The sequence below is a fragment of the Nyctibius grandis genome, chromosome 11 (genome assembly GCF_013368605.1).
Source record: "Nyctibius grandis isolate bNycGra1 chromosome 11, bNycGra1.pri, whole genome shotgun sequence".
Lineage (NCBI taxonomy): Eukaryota > Metazoa > Chordata > Aves > Nyctibiiformes > Nyctibiidae > Nyctibius > Nyctibius grandis.
This window is the reverse complement of record NC_090668.1, coordinates 2,628,017-2,648,182: the sequence shown is the minus strand read 5'-3', so window position 1 is coordinate 2,648,182 and position 20,166 is coordinate 2,628,017. Positions and strand designations below refer to the sequence as shown.

At 49.3% G+C, this 20,166-nt stretch overlaps 2 protein-coding genes across 3 annotated transcripts; both read left to right on the top strand.

Moving 5' to 3' along the window:
- The first annotated feature begins 1,174 nt into the window (after positions 1-1,174).
- Positions 1,175-6,117, top strand: LOC137669024 (keratin, type II cytoskeletal 5-like). Its single transcript, XM_068410888.1, has 9 exons — positions 1,175-1,852; positions 2,678-2,898; positions 3,481-3,541; positions 4,060-4,155; positions 4,279-4,443; positions 4,574-4,699; positions 5,053-5,273; positions 5,393-5,427; positions 5,669-6,117. Exons 1-9 carry the CDS (start codon positions 1,175-1,177, stop codon positions 6,115-6,117), a joined length of 2,052 nt encoding a protein of 683 aa, XP_068266989.1.
- Positions 6,118-11,351: 5,234 nt separating this feature from the next.
- Positions 11,352-17,781, top strand: LOC137669029 (keratin, type II cytoskeletal 5-like). 2 transcript variants are annotated; one of them, XM_068410894.1, is made up of 10 exons: positions 11,352-11,936; positions 12,532-12,746; positions 14,464-14,524; positions 15,017-15,112; positions 15,412-15,576; positions 16,123-16,248; positions 16,717-16,937; positions 17,323-17,357; positions 17,483-17,578; positions 17,708-17,781. In XM_068410894.1, exons 1-10 carry the CDS (start codon positions 11,352-11,354, stop codon positions 17,779-17,781), a joined length of 1,674 nt encoding a protein of 557 aa, XP_068266995.1. The 2 variants fall into 2 exon arrangements, with proteins under 2 accessions (XP_068266995.1, XP_068266994.1); XM_068410893.1 differs by having other exon boundaries at positions 17,483-17,781.
- The last annotated feature ends 2,385 nt before the right edge of the window (positions 17,782-20,166 follow it).

The window sequence follows — 20,166 nt, the reverse complement described above, 5'->3', positions numbered from 1 at the left end:
TTGCAATTCCACAAAGTCTGAGATGCCAGAACATGTCACCACACCCTATTGAATTTGCTCTTTTTCCCAAGGACTCCAGGAAGTCAAATAAGGAGAATTTGTGGGAGTATTTTTCATGCTGGTTACATCTTTGCTTTTGGCAACATTGTGAACAGAAAGTTCAAAGGTCTTTAAAAGCAATCACAGCTGTAAAGAGCTAGAAACTCAAGACTGATTACCTCTTAATGTTAGCATGCAAATAATACAGTTCCACAAAGCCGGGCAAAGCATTTTTTTTTCAGAAAATCTCTTTTATTGAAATGCTTTTTAGATCAAGATGAAAAAACATCGATCACATCATCAGTTGGCTGGAGACATCGCAACAGCAACCTCTGGTGGGACTGGAGTTGTCCTCTGGAGGTGCCAATCTCTCTAGAAAGGAAGCCTAGGAAACCTGCCATAGACTAAACACTGAATGCTACATGGCCAGAAGTTGAGGTGACATTTAAATACAGTGTCTCAGAGGAAAATCATGGATCAGGACCTCTTTGTGCTCAAAAGATGGTCTCTGCCTAACTAGTGTCAACAGGCGGGCTGGATAAATTAGAGCCCTGAAAGAGATGTCAGGCTTCATGAACATCACACCCGCGCTCTGCCCTCAGGTGAAGAAGCCCCAGTGAAGTGAAATATTTAGCCATTTTATTCTCACTGATTTCACTCAAGCTAATTCACGGAACTCTCCACTAAGCTCTATACTGATCTACTGCATCTTATAAGTAGCATACGGATATCTGGGTAGTTATTCCTTTTTTTCACCCTTTTTATTTCTTTTCTTTTACCTCACAGCTAGGAAATAAAATAATACATCTCTGCAAGCAGACAGAGGCTTTGCACTAAGGTTGAGCTCTCCCTGCCAAAAATCAGGGGGTTAGATAACTCTTCTAGCTGAGCAGATTCGTACCGGCTCCAATAGGTGTGTTCGAGGGCAATCAGCAATGAACAAGTTTCAGTAAGACAGCTGGCTGCCTGGCATGTCAAAACCATGAAGGCACTAAATTGATCACTGGACTTCCATGCAACCAAGCCCAGATCCCCAGAGGGATAAAAAGGGCATCCCGCACTCCCTTCCATCGGAGAGCTGCACTCTCTCTGTTTGCTGCTTCTCGCCGGTGCTGGGCCGTTACCTCCTGCTGCAATGAACCGGCAAACTTACAGCATGAGAGCGGGAGGTGGAGGCAGATCTTACAGCACTGCCTCAGCTATTATTCCAAGCAGCAACAGGGCTGGCTTTAGTTTGATGTCTGTGGCACGTTCTGGAGGAGGTGGAGGTGGTTTTGGAAGGCTCATCGGAGGAGGTGGTGGCAGTGGTGGTGGTTTTGGCAGCAGAAGCCTCTACAACTTTGGTGGTAGCAAGAGGATATCCACCGGTGTTGGAAGCAGCTTCCGAGCTGCTTTTGGGAGTGGAGCTGGTGGTGGCTCTGGCCTGGGAGGTGGTGGTGGTGGCTGTGGACTTGGTGGTGGTGGAGCTGGTGGTAGTCTTGGACTTGGTCTCGGTGGTGGAGGTGGTGGATATGGCTTTGGTGGAGGTGCTGGTGGGCTTGGCTTTGGTGGTGGACAGGGAGGTGGCGGAGGGTTTGGCTTTGGTGGAATAGGGGGGCTGGGAGGATTCGGTGGAGGGCTGGGTGGTGGCAGGCACCCAGTGGGATTTGGTGGTGCCCCACCCGGAGTTGGTACAATCCAAGAAGTGACTATCAACCAGAGTCTCCTGGCACCGCTGAACCTGGAGATAGATCCAGACATCCATCAGGTGCGAAAAGATGAGAAGGAGCAAATCAAGACTCTCAACAACAAGTTTGCTTCTTTCATTGACAAGGTGAGACTTCATCAAGTGCTGTGGAATCGTGATAGAGAGGGAGCGAGACGGTCTTGTAGCTACAAAAATACGACTTCATAGATCTACAGTCTATTGCGTATTTCCTATCTGCGTGTCTTCATTAAAGTAATCAAAAAAGAACATTCTTCTCTAAACAGTTACAAGGCAGAAAACTAGACTAGAAACTAGTAATAAGAGGATTAGACCCAGGTTTTGTGCCTGAGTAATAAGATATATTAGCTCAAACGGAGTAAGCCAGTTTCAGGTCCAGATCTACCTGCTTAACCCAGCTCTCTCTGTGGGGAATCACAGCAGACGTGTTAGTCCTTATTGCTTTATTGCCTGCAAGCTAAACTCATTTTTATATTGACTCAACTTAAGTCCTTCCTTGGCTTTTACTTGGGTAAATATGTAGTATATATGAGCAAAAGGAAAGGCAATTAAGTACTTGTCTTTTAACCTGTAGTACTCAGATCTTAGCTTTAATGAAGGAAGACAAATATCTCTTACAAAGAAAGAAAAGCCAAATGATGTTAAAGAAAGCAAGTGATGAAAGAGCTGAACCCACATTTTCTAATGATTGCTCATTGGCTTGCTAAATTAAATTGTCTCTAAAGAGGACTGTCCAATGCGGGCAGATTTGCTTAACTACTGGATGGGCTGACACAGTCCAGATAATCTGGAGGATATTCGCAGATGGATTTAATACTCTTAGTCTGGGATTTCCGTGGTTTGTGCTATGCATCAGTCCCAGTTACTGATTGTTGGCCATCAGCATGCTCACAGGTATCTTCTGCTAAGCCTCTTCTGCTTCCCAATGCTCAGGTTCGCTTCCTGGAGCAGCAGAACAAGGTGCTTGAGACCAAATGGACCCTCCTGCAGGACCAGGGTCAAAAAAACAACTCAGGCAAAAACAACCTGGACCCACTCTTTGAGGCTTACATCAACAACTTGAAACGGCAGCTGGCCAACCTGCTCAACGAGAGAGGACGCATGGATGGGGAGCTGAAGAACATGCAAGACCTCGTTGAGGATTTCAAGAACAAGTGAGTGCCTGTTAGCGGCACATCCAGGCACCCTGGGGTGAAACAGGATGCAAATGGTTCAGCTTAGCATTAGGCGGTAGGATTAATCTCACTCAAATTTAGCTTTCTGAAAGTCAAACATCTAGCCTTCATCAAACTTTCTACAGGAAAGGGAAAAAAATTATCTCCAGTCTGTGCTCTAGCCCATAACATAGTACCTAACTAATCCCCATCTAATATACCATTCCTGTGAGGTAACTCTCCCTGCAGAACCCCTGTCTTCCTCGACAGCAGCAGAAAGGTAGTCCATGAACATTTTTCTAATCAGAAAATGCAGATTCATCCAGGACACAACAGCTTGGGATGACACTTGCAAAGGAAAATTATCTAAACCAGCTTTACCCTCCTTGTTCCATCTGCATTATGTCAAAATGTCATTTCAACCCTTTGAGAAACAGGATTCTCACAAATTTGAGCTGGGCAGTTTCCAGGAGGTTGATTTGGAAATGCCATACCCTGCCCAGATAACCTTGCAGTCCTACATGTAGAACTTTTCCGCTTATTGAGGTATGATCCAGCACATATTTCCCTTTATCCCTGCAGATACGAAGAGGAAATCAACCGACGCACAGCAGCAGAGAATGACTTTGTGGTGCTGAAGAAGGTGGGTGACACAGGAGATGTTACAGATGCTGAGCTAACCCTAACCATTGCACAGGCTGGGAATGTCCTAAAGGATGGGAGATCTCATGGAGCTGCATCCTCATCCTTCAAAAGCTGTCATTCGGATTGTGGTTTTGGGGGAAAAGGGGTGGACGGGCTTGGAGGATGGAAGTAAATTCTTGTCCCACTCCTGTCCCACAACATACACAAATGCCTGGGTAAAGCAGACCATCTAGAAACAAAGATGGTCAGTAGTGCTGGGAACCCCAGGTACCAAGGCCAAAAGGCCTGCACCCCCATCCTTATCCACTAACAAAGTTACACACAGCACTTCTCTTGGCCAAGAGATGTCCTCTTGGTGCTCTTCCAGGGGGATGCACCAAGCACAGCTTCTCCAGTCAGGCAGCACCACTGCAGCAGTGAAAGGGGCAGCCTCATCTCCAGGCTTGGCCAGTTCTTGGCTGAGCTAAAGAAGAGGTATCAGGTGCTGCAGATGTCCCCATAGTCGCTCTTTTCCAGGATGTGGATGCAGCTTACATGAATAAGGTGGAGCTGGAGGCCAAGGTGGATGCCCTGACTGATGAACTCAGTTTCCTCCGAGCCCTCTACGATGCGGTACAGACACCCTCCTCCCCTGATTTCAGTCCTGTTGTCACCCCTTGGGCAGTGACCGCCATCATTCACATCATTTGAAAAGGTAAGTGCAGCTGGCCTGGGGTCCTGTGTGCTTCCTCGCAGGAGCTGGCTCAGCTCAGCGCACAAGTGTCCGACACCGCTGTCATTCTGTCAATGGACAACAACCGGGACCTGGACCTCAGCAGCATCATAGCTGAAGTCAAAGCTCAGTACGAAGACATTGCTAACAGGAGCCGGGCCGAGGCGGAGGCTTGGTACCAAACCAAGGTGAACAGACCCATAGATGCCACGGATGCATTTCTGGGGAAAATTACTGCTGTCCCTATATGAGGCTGTTTGAGCCACGTCTTGTCCACCTGGACATCTCAGATGGTTTACTCTTCCTTCTGAACCTCAGTTTGAGGAGCTGCAGGCCACGGCTGGGAAGCATGGGGATGACCTGCGCAACACAAAGGGGGAAATCTCTGAGCTCAACCGGCTGATCCAGAGGATTCGGTCAGAGATAGAGAACACGAGGAACCAGGTAGGAATGACCTACCTGGAGGTAGGTCCTCTGAAAGGAGCTCGTGGAGCCCCATTCTGTGATCCCTTAGCATCGCAGCTCTGCTTTGCTGATCGTGGACTTTAGCAGCCACAGAGTATGACGTACCTCATTAAATGTGTTGGATTCCCTCCTGAAAAGGGCACCACACTATACGACGTATTAAATAACTCTTGCCAGGCTGGCATTTCAACTCCAGCAATGTTAGCTATGGGTGAATGACCTCAGTCATAACTTTTTTCATTAACACCTCAACCAGAATGGTTTTCTTCCTTGGGTGACTCTTACCCGAAAAGAAAAGCAGCATTTAGGAGTCCCAATCCCTCCTCTTGCAGTGTGCCACCCTGCAGACGGCCATCGGAGACTCTGAGGAGCGTGGGGAGCTGGCCCTCAAAGATGCCAAGGCAAAGATGGTTGACCTGGAAGATGCCCTGCAGAAAGCCAAAGCCGACATGGCCCGGCAGCTCCGTGAGTACCAGGAGCTCATGAATGTCAAGCTGGCCCTGGACATCGAGATCGCGACATACAGGAAGCTGCTGGAGGGAGAGGAGAGCAGGTGGGAGCCAAATCCCTGCAGGAATAATAGCGACTATTGCTTTGTCCCTGCCAGTAGCTGGTCCTCCTGCCTGTCTCCTTCATTTTGGTCTAACCTCCCCTTTATCTGCCCTCCAACAGGCTCAGCGGAGAGGGACTCAACCCCATCAGCTACTGTAAGTATGGCAGTGCTTGTCTTGCTTTGGGCCCATTGGGAGCAGAGGCTGTGAGCCACCTTGAGACAAGGGAGGTTTTGCCCAATATAAGACGTTCAGAGCCCTCCACCAGCATTGGTGTCTTGCACAGGGGACAGAAGTTGTGTTCCAGTCCTGTGGGTCAAGGTCCTGATGATAGTGCTTTCTGGAACTGGGTGACTGCCAAGCAGATGTCCAACCCTCTGGTTGCTTTTTCTTGCAGCTGTCATCAGCTCCAACTCTGCCATGGCTGGTGGAGCTGGGTTAGGAGGAGGATTTGGTGGACTGAGCCTAAGCGGAGGAGGCGGCGGAAGCAGTTTCAGTCTTGGAGGAGGCTGTGGAAGCGGTTTTGGTCTTGGAGGTGGTGGCGGTGGTGGAGGAGGCTATGGCTTTGGAAGTGGTTTCGGTCTTGGAGGTGGCGGCGGTGGTGGTGGAGGCTACAGCTTTGGAAGCGGAGGAGGACTTGGACTCGGAGGTGGTGGTGGTCTCGGCATTGCAAGCGGTCTTGGCTACGGAGGAGGTGGTGGCAGCGGTCTGAGCACCGGAGGAGGGAATTTCAGCTCTGGAAGTGCAAAAGGCACCAACCCAGGTGTGAAAATCGTCTCCAAAACCTCCTCCAGCAAAAAGAGCATAAAAAGCCAAAGCCTGAAGAATGCTACAGAGCCCGAGTAAATCAACACCAGACCCTCCCCAAAACCATCGCTCCCACATTGCTCCTGCATTACTCCTGCACACCACCATCCCCTCCACCCACCTCTGTCCCGGCTCCTCACACCGTAGGTCTTAACCATGTGGATCACAATTCAAGAAAAGCAACGGAGCACATGTCAACCAGATCTCTCAAAGTACCTGAAACAGGACTAAAAGGAAAACACAGGCCTAAGTGATTTTCTGAATGGGGAATTGGTTTTTATTTTTTTGTTTGCTTTCAGTAAGGCTGAGCAACTCGTTTGTAACTGTGGCTAGCTGACAGCCACAGCTAAGGCAGAGCAAATACCAGCGAAGATGCAGTAACTTGGGTTTTTAGCTCAGTTCTGGCCCACAGAAGCCCAGGGATGGGCTGGGGGAACTTGGCTTCAGTTCAGCCTGCGTTGCCTTCGCTGCTGGGATGAACCAAACTCACTCCTTCAAGTTAAGAAACTCACCTTTATCAGATGTGGGTCATTTTTCTGCTATGTAGAAATACTCCAGGAGGTTGCTGCAAGATCCCAGGCAGTGGTTTGAAAGCGTGGGGCCCCTCTTAAAATACCCCTTATTATGGGAGCACAGAGCCTGTTAGGAGTCACTTCCGAGTCACTGGAGTGCGATGGAAAAAAAAAATCCTTTTTTTTCCCCATTCACAGCTGAGCTTTGAAAAACATGTTTCTTCCAGATGTGCTGAACATTGCAGCTGTGTGGTCAGGCACAGGAGCCTGACCAGTGGTTCAGAGAGTGATATTAGGAAAGCAATCTGAGATACCTCCACCTGAAAAGTGCCACCCACAGATTCAACTTGCAACGAGCTTATCTAAAAAGGAAGCCCAAACTACTCTCCCATTCCTGACCTTTCTCTTCTTAAATGAAAGTTTGCCCATAGTGTCACCTTACACATAATCTCGTGAGTGTATTTTGTCAGAGGAGCCATCAGTGACTGATCCAAAGCAGATAGAAAAGGGGTTTTTTTTCTAAATTATAGGATTTTTAAATTCTAAATAATAACTGAGGCAGAGAGTTCTTCAAAAGCAAGATCGGTGTTTACAGTTAAATTGGGTTGCTATCGTGTCTAGGTTTTGTTGGAATGGCTTAAAAAATGCCAAAATCATCCAACAGTCCAAGTCTCGCTGACTTTACCCACTGTCTTGGTAGCAGCAGTCAGGGTGAAAGTCCGAGACAGTGAAAATTACACTGAAAAAACTGCCTGAAGGGCCATGTCCACGCTGCTCCTGGGTGTATCCCAGCATCTCCACTACGTGTGGGTTTCTCTGCCAAAAGAAAGACATTCGGTAAACTGAAAAGTGCAGCCAGGTTTCAGCCCAGCACATGGGAAACAGGGCAATCGGGAGCAGGAGCCCAAAGGCACACCAGTGCCCAAAATCTACTTTACCCCCTTCTGATGGAATTTACCCCTCCAGCCTTCCACCATGTCTTTTTATTTTTGTGAAAGCACCATTAAAAGAGAAAATTGCAGCTTTTTCTACTCCAATTATAGTGATATGACACTGTGTTTTCCTTCCTCTCTCTTTTTGGAACGTGTCCAATAAAATTCGATTGTAATTTATTTGTTCCTACGTCTTTTTATCCTAAAACAGAACCAGTAGCATGAAATATTCCCAAGCTTCAGCAGAGTGAGATGGAGGGGGCTTTTACTTTGCTTTGGGAGAAAAGTTTCAAAATTCTGATAAAATTATAACGAAAAGCTTGAAATCAGTCGTCCCAAAACAAATTGAAGAATCGGAGAAAAGAAGAGCAGGAGGAGGGCGGGGGGTTTATTAATTAAGTGGCAAAAAAAATTAATCACTGCTCATTGCTTAATATATGATTGGGATTAATCCAAAAGTCTTTCTTCCATGGAAGGGAGGGTATTGCACAGCTCTGCTAGCTTGGGAAAAAAAAACCCAAAGCAGTATTTAATTCTTGCTTTCTTAAAAAGACATAGCAAAATCAAGCATCTACAGGGCTCTGGGGGAGGATTTTATCAGGATGATCTAGATTGAGGATGGGTTTCGGTGAGCTGGAGCAGAGTAAGTCACCAAGCGATGCAGGTATTTTGGTCAGCCGTCATTGCAAAAGGAGAATAAAAAAGAAAAAAGGGGGGGGGGGAAATAACCCCAAACCCTCAGACAAACACTCACACCTTATTGCATTTCAAAGAGTCAGATGCTTCGCTCTTCCCTGACCTCTCAACATCCCGGCTTTACATAACTCAGCACAGCAAATGGGAACGAGCAAGCAAGTACACGCCAGCCCAGCAGGTTTACAGGAGACACTCACAACCGTTCCAGCAACACCTCACTGAAACCCAGATGCACTGAAACATGGGAGCATCAAATCTCCCGTCACCCAGAAAATCAAAGGAGTAAGAAAGACCAAAGTCCGGAGACAAAACCCAACTCCTCCGTCCCTGCTGTCGCAGAGGATGTTGCATCCAGACAGGCCAAAAATTAATGAAGGTTAAAAATAAACTCTGAGTCACCTCGATTTCTGTACTCACCTGTGCAAATGCTGAATTACACAGCACGGGTGTGAGGAATTAATACAGCTAGTGACAACCTAACCCTAACTAACCTTAAAAGTTTTGAATGTCTTTCTTCCAGTCTGCACTGGAAAAAAAAAACCCACCAAACAACAGAGTCCAAAAGCGGTGCTCACAGGCAGCTGAGCTCCTGCAAACATCTCAGCTGGCCCCATTCCTCCTCCCTTTGCTCTGTATCCCCATCCCACCCCACCACCCCCAGCAGTGCCCTCAACCTCCAGGCAACCTTCCCATCTGAGGGGGCAAACACAGCCCACCTGCGACCCCAGAGCAGCTTCAGGAGGACAGTGCACACGAGCAACAGAAGCCAAGCAAGGAAACTGTGTGGGACTGAGAGATACTGCAAGAATTTTCCTTGTTTTGGTGCCTAAACAATCACTTAATTTACTCTTCCAAATCCTTTGTAATATTCCACTTAATTACCGTTGTCTGCAGCAACAGGCTTTCCTAGAAAAGCTTGGGGAGGTAATGACTGCCTTAAACATGAATCCTTTCTCTTTGCTTTAATTAAAACATTTGCAGGCTGTGCTCTGGTTCCCAGGTGTGACTTTGCATAGTTCTTTGGAAGTCAAAGGCAGGCTCCCTGCCTGGCCCCTGTCCACAGGATCCGGCACACGTGTGCCAATTCACATCTGCAGGCTTAGGAAAGTGAATCTCCATACATCTGCCATGCTAGTAACACAATTTATTTATTATCAATATCAGCATAACTCCAGTAATATTGCTGGAATTGCTTCTGATTTGGTGTTATCATCGAGGTTACCTGCCACTGTGCATCACCTGTGAAATGGGGGTTCGTCGCTTCTGGACGTGCGAACGTGGGTGCAGTTTTTCCCTGCAAAACTCTGCGTTTCCAGCACCCAGGAGGTTCCCACGTCTCCACTCCCGAGGCGAGAGCACCCCCTTGCTACCGCCCAGCCGTCTCCCTTTCAGCGGGAGGGTGCCTTCCAACAGCCGGTCCAACGATCTGCTTCCCGATAGCTTGCCCGACGGCGCTGCGGGTGCTGGTGACTCACGCTATTGGCAAAAAGCAGTGACAGGAGTGCTTGCAGGAGATGAAACTTGTGAGCGTTGGCTTTTTCTGATTGCAATGAGAAAAAAAAAATACAAAAAAAAAATAACAATCCACCCTTCTGCTCAGGTTCTTTCAAGTTCCCAGACAGAGAAAACGGCGGTTGGAAACACATCAACAGAAACAAGCTATGAGATGCAGCAGATACCCTTGAGCCGCTCATTTTGGATTAAGCTCCTGTACTTATTGCTCACGTAGCTGATTTTGAGAATCTTTGTGTTTTAGCTGCTCAGGGTTTCATTTCTCTGCCTTGCACTGTCATTTTATCTGACACATAACCTGGCCGAGGTGGGCAGCCAAGCACAAGGCACAAGGATGTGGCTGGGCAGAGCCTGGTTTGCAGAAGTATTTTGCGTGGGAGGGAGGGGATATCTCCTCTTGTAACCTGTGTCCAGCTCTTCATGGACACAAGAGAAGAGGTCCCTGGCTCTCCTGCCTTTACACCGTCCTAAAGCACAACCCAACCTCACCAGGGGGACTGGAGCTCCTGGGCGAGGGTTCACCCGAGAGCTCAAGCTCAAGGGGCAAAGGCAATTTTAGAAAAATCTTCCTCAGGGGCTGAATGATCTCAGCAGAGTGAAGGAGGGGGTAGGAGAGAGCTGGAAGAAAAGTGGGTGAATTCCCCTTCACAGAACACCTTGGAGAGCCAACAATGACGTGGAAACTGCTGGTTAAATACGACGGGGGTGGAAAAAAAAGTGATAAAAATACCACTTCACAGGGAGCTTTTGAACCCTGAGCCTGACAAGGAGATTCAAAAGAAGAGCAACCATTTCAAGCATATTTTTAATAACTATTTTATAAGTCTCGTAGTACTATGAAATGTAATTTGAAGTTATTTTGGAAAAGGTATTTACTCACCGTCTTTGAAAGCCATGCTACCTAATTCCTTCCCCTACCATGAGACAACTTCCTCTCACAGCTATTCTCTGTGAGCCCATGATCATTTAGATCCCTTTTCTGAAAGAAATCAGAAGAGGTGCACTGATAAGTAAAACCACCTTCAGCCCCAACTTTCCCAAGCCAATAACAGGATGTGCACGTCCAGTCTCAGAGCTGGCAGACTCAGAAAAGCCCCTATTTATGCTGCCCGATTCGCTGTGCAATGTGCTAAACCCTAAACTTCACCTTGCAAAAGCTTCAGCGCAAGGAACCTTGCTCAAACGCGTGAGCCCTTGGCTTGCCTAAGGAAAATCGGCTCCCAGGGTCTCTGGAGAATCGTGTTGCATCCTGCTCCTGAGCGCAGACCTCAGCAAGTCATCCCATTCAATTCTAATTTCATGACTCAGAGCGGCAGGCTTTGGTAGAGGGGGGAGCTCCCTCGCTCCGTTACTTTCTTGCCTGCAAACAATGCATTTTTCAGCGCCTCGCTGTAGCCTAGGTGTGTTTGACAAGGCAAGTTGCTGCAAGGCACGTCAAGTTCTGAATTCCTGTGCCAAGTTTTCCAAGCAGATAAAAGAGGAGGCTCCCAAGCTCTCCCATCACAGGGGTTTCTGTCTCCATTGCCCTCTGCACTTTTCCTGCTGCGCAGCTTTTATTCACCAGCCTTTTTTTTTCCCCCCCCCTCTCCTGCTCTTTGCATTTCTAATTGAACAAGCCACCATGAGTCGGGTCTCTTACAGATCATCTACTGGAGGGGGTATGAGGGGCTTTAGCTCAGGCTCTGCTATTGTAGGAGGTGGCGGTGGTACCAGAAGCAGTTTTAGCTCTGTCTCTGTCTCCAGAGTTGGAGGAGGAAGAGCCGGAGGTGGAGGAGGCTTCGGAGCTGGTGGTGGCTTTGGCAGCAGAAGTCTCTATAACCTAGGTGGAAGCAAAAGAATTTCCTACAGCTCAGTCGGTGGAGGTCTACGGAGTGGAGCTGGTGGTGGATACGGCTTTGGTGGAGGAGCCGGCTTTGGTCTTGGCTATGGTGGCGGAGCAGGCGCTGGTTTTGGCTTAGGAGGAGCTGGTGGTGGTGGTGGCTATGGGCTGGGCAGTGGATTTGGGCTGGGAGGTCCTGGATTTGGTGGTCGAGGTGGCCCCGGGTTCCCTGTTTGCCCACCTGGTGGCATCCATGAAGTGACCGTCAACCAGAGCCTTCTGGCACCCCTCAAACTGGATATCGACCCAGAAATCCAGAAGGTGCGAACACAGGAGCGGGAGCAGATCAAGACCCTCAACAACAAATTTGCTTCCTTCATCGACAAGGTGAGAGTTTGGTCTTAACCATCAATCCGTGCATATTATCAGTTGCCTCGGGAAAGAACAACAGGAAGAAACTTCCTTTGGATTTAGGGGCTTGCCTGAACTAATCTCAGCTGACAAACAGCGTGGGTTTGGCTGAAAACTAAGAACTGTCTTATGCTTCCTCTTTGCAAGGACGAGTTTCTCAGTGCCTTATTTTATTGAAAAAGTAAATCCCCCTCTTCCCTGTAAAAAACACCCCGGGGACTGGATGGATCTTCTACTGGTTGTAAAATGGCAAAGCTCTACACAACTCAATGGGATAACACCAACCTAAACCAGTAAGGTGCGCTGAGCATCTAGCGGGGGGAGAGAAACAAAGTTGGCCTGCTTAATAGCTCTTGAAAAATCTCACTAAACATCTTAGCTGCTTTTGATACTTTTGAGAATCCGGTGCCCTGAATTAGGAAGACCCTAATAATTGCCCCCCTCCACTGTCCCAGCATCTCTTGACCTTTTCTTTCTGTGTTGACTGATCCCGCCTTTTCCTGGCAGCAGGGGTTTTTTTGTGCTTTGTTCACACGGGCTTCACCATGTGCCTGTTTTTGTTTCTTCCCAGGTGCGCTTTTTGGAGCAGCAGAACAAAGTGTTGGAGACCAAGTGGAGCCTCCTCCAAGAGCAAGGTCACACAGTCACCAGGAAGTCCCTTGAGCCCCTTTTTGAAGCCTACATCAACAACCTCAGACGGCAGCTAGACAGTCTTGTAGGAGAGAGGGGAAGGTTGGACTCTGAACTGAGGAACATGCAGGACATGGTGGAAGACTTTAAGAACAAGTAAGAAACCATGCTCTGTAGCACAGATGATTAACAGATGGGAAAAATCAGGGCAGGTGGTTCACGCTCGCTGGTGCACACCTTGTGTTTGCACTGGGTTCCTCTTCCAGTTTGCAAAATGAACATATAAAAGGAAAACTTGGTCTCAGAATTACCTCTAGTTATGTCAGATTTCTTAGGTGCAGGATCAGTGTTTAGCACAGAATTCATGCACCCATGGGAAGCTGCTCCGGTGTAACGGAGGTCACGGTCTGATCCTGTGAGTTTCCCAAAATAATACACCTGGAGACAGAAAAACGCGTAACTCATGAGTATAATGGACACGCAAAAGGGAATGAAACATACCCATAAACCACCAGCTCCAAAATCCCCAATTTCTTTTTTTTGTAAAGAAAATCCCAGCCTTTCCAGAGGGCTCCAGGCGATCTGTGTGCACGTGGCCTCGCTCAGCTCTGACCGTTGTCAAAGAAAAAGATTTCCCTGGGGGAGGCAATTAATCCCATCCTGAGATAAGATGTCCAGCGGAGGCAGGGTGAATCATTTTAAGGACGTGCCAGTTGGCGTCTGCTGACTATAAGGGACATTTAGGTGGTTTTTTTAGGCGAGGCCGTTCATTTTTAGTTGGCTGCAGTCTGGCAAGAACAATCTCTCCCTTATTCAACCAGATCTGGCCAAGTGCAAATTTGAGAAACACACCCTGGAGGCCTGAAATATGTTTATATGAGATAATTAAGCATGTGAAGAGACAGATTTTTGGGGGGGGATGACAGAGAGACAGCACTTAGAGCTGACAGGATGGACTGACATAGCTTCTGGTATGTTGTACTTGGGTGCATTTCAGGTCTTGATATTTAATAGAGGCTTTTAGAAATACTGATCAGGCCAAAAAGGACAAATTATATTGTCTGGATTCTGAAGCTACTGCCTGGGAAAGAGAACACTTTTTATTTCAAGTCTCGAGTTGGTTCCCAGTCCACTGGCTAATTTCCACTTCTTCCCATGTCCGCTGGGAGATCCATCTGCAGGGATATCTCTGCCAATATTAGTTAGAGGACTGGCACGAACCTGCCTTTAAAATCCAGGTCTTTGCCTCAACAGCCTACATGTTTTGTCTACTTTCTAGCTAAGCCCTGCCCTGATTATCTGATGAGAGGATGTTGCTCAGAGCCATAAAAAGTTCCACAGAAACATAGACTGAGGCATAATGATCTGCTCTTGCCCAACCATGGCTAAAGAATCACAGACTTTTTTTTTTTTTAATTAAATGCTGCAGCGGGTTATTCAGAGCCATTAGCATTATTATAATATCAAATATAAAATTGTTACTTTATTATATATTTGTAGGCATTGAAATGCATCTTCGTTGAAAGCCTTTTGCACAACTTTGCTTTGGGCAAAGGTCACCAAGGATACCTGCTCCTGCTTCCTACCGAAACGGGCTCTGATCCTGCACACATTTATGTATGAGCTTGACTTTAAGGGCAGTGATTAAAATCTATTAATTTTAGCTGAGACTACTCACACCATGGAGCCTTGCAGGCTCAGAGTCAGTAATCATTTGCTCTGCATCTGCCCTGGACCATAAATAGGTGGGAGTAAGGAATGTATCTGTGAGGCACAACTAATGATTTGGGACTGGAGTGGTCCCATCCCTGCTTCTCGTGCTGGCTTTGCTCTTTGTTTCCATCAAAACCCTCTCACTCTTTTATCCTAACAGATATGAAGATGAGATCAACCGGCGCACTGGTGCAGAGAATGAGTTCGTGGTCCTCAAGAAGGTGAGTGAACTGGGAATTACGGGACAGACAATGAAATTAACTCAGCATGTGCAGAGTTCAAGCAAAGCTGATGGGATTGGGGTCCTCCAGCCTCGTGGTTGGGTCAGGCTATGATCTTGGCACATCTAGGAGTAAGTATGGGCTGGGTTCTCCTGAGGCTACGAATGGGCATAACTTCCATGCCGATGGACCTGCCCTGTTTTCTGAAGATAGCTCCTCTGGTTGCAGTTGCAAACCATCTGGCCTTTTGTGGCTCAGTTCAGCTCTGTCTTGGGTCACGTTCCCATGAGTCAGAGCTTTGCCTTCTGCCCAAGAACCTGGTTCTGTCTCACAGTAAATGTCCAATGTTACAATGTTATTGAAAAAAAAATATCAATATAAAAACAAGCCTAAAGAATAACAGACCTGGAAGCAGAGAGATGGTCCCACTGGTGTCCTGAAGCCCCTTTGGCTTGTGGCTTCATCAGAAGTCTTTGGTTTTCTTTTCTTTAGGATGTGGATGGCGCTTATATGAACAAGGTCGAGCTGCAGGCCAAATCAGATGCACTGGCAGATGAAATTAACTTCCTGAGAGCTCTCTACGAAGCGGTAAGCAGTCAGCTCTCCCCGCGATAGCATCCTCCACAGCTCGCTGCCGTACAGCTCTCCATCCCCGGAGCTCCAGCCACCATGCTCAGTGCTGTACAGCAGTAAAAGGGAAGGTGGTCACTGCCTTTTTGAAATTATAACGCAGGCATAAGATGATAGAAAAGGGTAGATAGTTAGAGACAGAGCAGGGAGAACACAAGAAAATGGCTCGGCGGAGAGAGCTCCCAAGCCGCCTCTTGTCTGCGTGGTTTCCAACCCAGATATCAGACTATTAACTTAATTTTTTGCATCTTCTGCAGGAATTGTCCCAGATGCAGCAGCAAGTATCCGACACCTCCGTGGTCCTGTCCATGGACAACAACCGTAACTTGGACCTCAACAGCATCATCGCAGAGGTCAAAGCGCAGTACGAGGACATCGCCAACCGGAGCCGGGCTGAGGCTGAGGCTTGGTACCAAAACAAGGTGGGTAACCAGAATGACAGACTGATTTCTGTGATTCACGTGGCATCACACTAGCTGATGGGAGGCAGGACTAATGGAGGAAGGATCACAGTGTTACACCAGAGGTTAATTTATTTTGTATGGTGTTGCAATAGGCTCTTGCGTACAGATCGCCAGTGTTCGCTTGTTGACCGCTGCTCTTGAGCAGCCTTACGTTCCTTGTGGTGAAACCAAGGGACAAGATGCTTAAATGCCTTGACCCTGGCCTCACAAGGAGTCACTGGTAGATCTAGCCTTAGGCACAGAGCACTCCTCTTTCTCTTCCAGGCTCTTAACAGTAGGTGACAACCCATAGGTGCTCCATGCAATCTAATAGCTGCTGTCTTAGCACATATTGATAACTAAGGGTAAACGCTGTTATTCCACGGGCAGGTTGCTCAGAGGAATGTTGTCCCCCACCCTTAACCTGCTTCCAGACCTGCACTTTGTGCCCTGAAGTCCCCTCACCCTTCCCTGAGCCCCATGGTGCCTAACCAGTGCTCTCTCTCCTCCCTTTCTACATACCAGTACGAGGAACTCCAGGTCTCTGCTGGGCGGCATGGTGACGATCTGCGTAACACCAAGATGGAAATTTCAGAGATCAACCGCATGGTCCAGAGGCTGCGGAATGAAATTGAAAGTGTGAAGAAACAGGTAGGAGGGGATGCTCCTGCAGAGCATCTGCTGCATGGTGGAGGGCAGGTAGGAGGTGACGGTGGCCAGGCATGGCGGAAAGAGCCAGCTCCTGGCATTGGAGCAGGGCTGGAAGGCCAGGCTTCCTCTCCTGCATTAAAGTGGGCATGGCCATCTCTGTCTGACCAGAGAAGGTCCCTCAGTGCAAGGATGTGCTGCAATAGCCCCTTTCTTGCCGGGGAAGCAAGTTGTGAGCACCCCAGCACAGGTGTGCAGCAAAGCAAAGAGATGTAGATGTCTCTCCTTTTCTTGGGGGACAGGATTATGGCTGCAGGTCCCCAGTTACCCACGCTATGGCACCTTCCCAATGGCCCAGTAGGAGGTCTCAGTTCCATGCTGGGAGCCAGCACCTACAATACCATAGCAATACTCAGGAGAGCAGTTTGGGGTAGCCCAAGTTAAACAACTATCTGTTTCCCTTGCTTTTAGTGTGCCAACCTCCAAGCAGCCATCGCGGAGGCGGAGGAGCGTGGGGAGATGGCCCTCAAGGATGCCAAAGCCAAACTGGCCGAGCTGGAGGATGCTCTGCAGAAGGCCAAGGCAGACCTGGCCCGGCAGCTACGCGAGTACCAGGAGCTCATGAACGTCAAGCTGGCCCTAGACATCGAGATTGCGACCTACAGGAAGCTCCTGGAAGGAGAGGAGAGCAGGTGAGGACACGCACATGGAACTGTTGTGTACTGCTCTTCAGAGCAGGGCGCATCTCCTTGGGCTGAAAGAGACAGGGCACCTCAATGGGCTGGAGCACCAAGTTGGTGAAGATGTAAAAGAGCACCAAGACGTAAAACCAGGCCAGAGAGAGAGATACTTTAAATTGTGAGCTTTCTATGAAAAGGCGAGTTTCTCTAGCTTTTGGAACGTGATGCACTAAGAAAAATGAGCAATATTGCCTTTCACCTGTGATGCAGAGATACCCCACCAGAGGACAGTCCCTGCTGAAGGCCACGGAAGTCTGATTAGATGGTCCCAGTAGCTAACGTTATATCTTGTCTGTGCTTTGGCACTATCGCTTACTTTATTCCCCTTTCCCAACAGGCTTGCCGGAGAGGGAGTCGGAGCCGTCAGCGTCTGTAAGTATCTCTCCCCTTCCACCCCTGCTCGCTTCCTGCCCTGCCGCAGGGGCAGTGGTGGAGGTCCCCCCTCCTTGGGCAGCTGGCAGGATCCTAAAGTGGGTGTGCGCTGTGTTTCCCTACAGCCGTGGTCAGCAGCTCGAGCGGGATGGGCTACGGCGGTGGCAGCTGCCTGGGCATGGGCGGAGGTCTCGGCATGGGCGGAGGTCTCGGCATGGGAGGTGGCGGCGGCAGCAGCTACACCATGAGCAGCAGCGGCGGCGGCGGCAGCTTCGGAGGTGGGAGCGGAGGGTTCGGCGGAGGGCTCAGCTACGGCGGAGGCAGCAACTTCAGCTCTGGGAGCAGCCGAGGCGTCAGCTCCAGCACAGGAGGCAGCGTGAGGATCGTTTCCAAGACCACCACTAGCAAAAAGACCATCAGATAAGGATGATGAGCCCACCCACGTGAACAACGACATGTTTCCTGCCTTCCAAAAGCAAGTGCTGCCCTACGAAATCAATGGTGTAAATAGCTGCGCTAGACCCTCTCCTTCCTCCGTCCTTCACCCTCCACCTTTCGGGCAGTGGGGGGAGACCAGGACCCCACCGCAAGAATCTGGAGCACCTTTGGCTAAAGGTTGTAACAGGTCACTGACAGGGCTTTGGAGAACCGTCGTGGACCCCGGCGGTGGCCCTCTTTCAGCACAGTCCTTGTTCTTGTTCTCCTCCTGGAGTCACACGTTTAAAGCGAAGTAGAAGCAACTTGCTGAACGGGGACAGCCGTCCTCGGCCACGCACATTCATTTAATTCGTCCTAAAACAAGGGTGACAGCCTTGCAAAACCACGGTCCCGGGTCCTCAGCAATAAAAACAGCTCCAAGATGCTCTAAAAGCCTCTGCCACGTGTTACAACCTCCAAATGTTTTGTCTGCAACTGAAGATTTTTTCCAGCCCCTTCTGCTTTCTCAGGCACCTGTGGGAAAGGTTATTGCTTTCTGTGTATATCAGTTGATTTCTAACTCCTTGTCCTCACAGCTACAGCCTCTTCACTTCCAGGCCTACCATACTGTATGGTCCAATAAAGAGCATTTGTCATTTTTAAAACCTGCTGCTTTTTGGCTTTTCTTCTCTGCTGATGTGGGTACCGACACGTGCTGTGCCCCAGCTGCAGTGGGGACTCTCTGTAGACAGTTCATGAGAAAGGACAATTGCCTTGAGGGAAAAACCCCTCAGTTTTAGGCTCTGGCGTGGCTCTGGGACAGGCTGGGGGGAGCGTGGAGAGAAGGGTGGGATGGATGGAGAACTGAGGCACGGGGAGGAAAAGCTGCCTCAGGGCTGAGCCAAAAGCTGGATGAATCCCACTGTGGTGGTGAACTGCAAAGCTGCCCGTCACTGCAGGAGTGAGAAAGGGCAGGGGAGTGGGAAAAGGAAGGTGATTCCCAAAGGTTTAGCCGGGATTCATGAGTTAGCACACATGGGGCACGGCTCAGCCCAGCCGTTAGTTAACAGTGCAAACGGGAGGAAATCCTACAGCAGAGGAGCCCAGCTCCGGCATCGGCACCACGGCAAGGATGCAGCGAGAATGGCGTCAAACAGGGAGGGGAATGGAGCAGCCAAACACGGCTCTAACCAGAAAGAGCAATTGGAGGGAGGGCAGCATGAGCAAAGAGGGGTGGACACAGGGCAAAGCACCCAATATCTGCACAGTGCAGTGTTTGCACATGGGGGTTTCCCCAGCACACGCAGATACCTCACTAAATATCCTGGCTGCTCCTCTGGAATCATAGAATCACGGAACCGTTTTGGTTGGAAAGGACCTTTAAGCTCATCGAGTCCAACCGCTAACCCAGCACTGCCAAGGCCACCACTAACCCATGGCCCTCAGCACCACATCTACACGGCTTTTAAATCCCCCCAGGGATGGGGACTCCACCACTGCCCTGAGCAGCCTGTTCCAGTGCTTGACAACCCTTTTGGGGAAGAAATTGTCCCTGACCTCCAATCTAAACCTCCCCTGGGGCAACTTGAGGTTGTTTCCTCTCGTCCTATCGCTTGTAACCTGTGAGAAGAGACTGGAAGGACTGTTTTGGGACCTCAGCTTCATTTTGAATAAACCTGAGGTCTTCTAAGGTGCCCACAGTACCCGGCCTCCCAATTCTCATCCAGCCCCACCGGATGAGAAAAAGACCTTCCTGGACGGAGGGTTTCACCCAGGCTCCCATGCTGTTCCCAGGCTCCCTCCTGTGGCTCTGCGGGCACCCCCTGGCTCTTGTTCCCTGTGAGGTTTTAGGGCCAGGCATGAATCTTGGCATCAGCATTTGGGAAGCACGGTGCAAGGTGGGAACCCAGCCCCAAAGGCAGGAGCTGGAGCAGAAAAGGTCCAAGGCAGGAGGGGAGTAGATGAGGAAGGGCCCCCGTTGGGCATGCTGTCCCAAAAAGAGACTGGTTGGTGTCCACCAATCCACCCCTCATTCCCTGCAAACTCCAGCTGGGGGTTCATCGAGGCAGGACCCCAGGGAGGGAGAGGGGGGCATCAGCCATGTCCACAAGGCAAAAGCACCTCATGCACGGCATGCCAGAGCGCTCACCGCAAGGAAATACCTCCAGGCTCCTGAGTCAAAGGGACCCCGCCTCATGCTGTGCAGAGGTGCACAAGCATCAGACAATCCAGCGTGGTGTCTCCAGCAGGTGGGGGCCCAGAGCAAGAGAAAGGCATGGTGCTGCCCTGCAAGGGCTCAACGCCCTCACAGTCCTACAGTGGGGCTGGGGTGGGGCTCAGGACCCTCCAGCACATGGGAAGGGGCAAGGAAATGATGGCAAGGAAAGTTGGA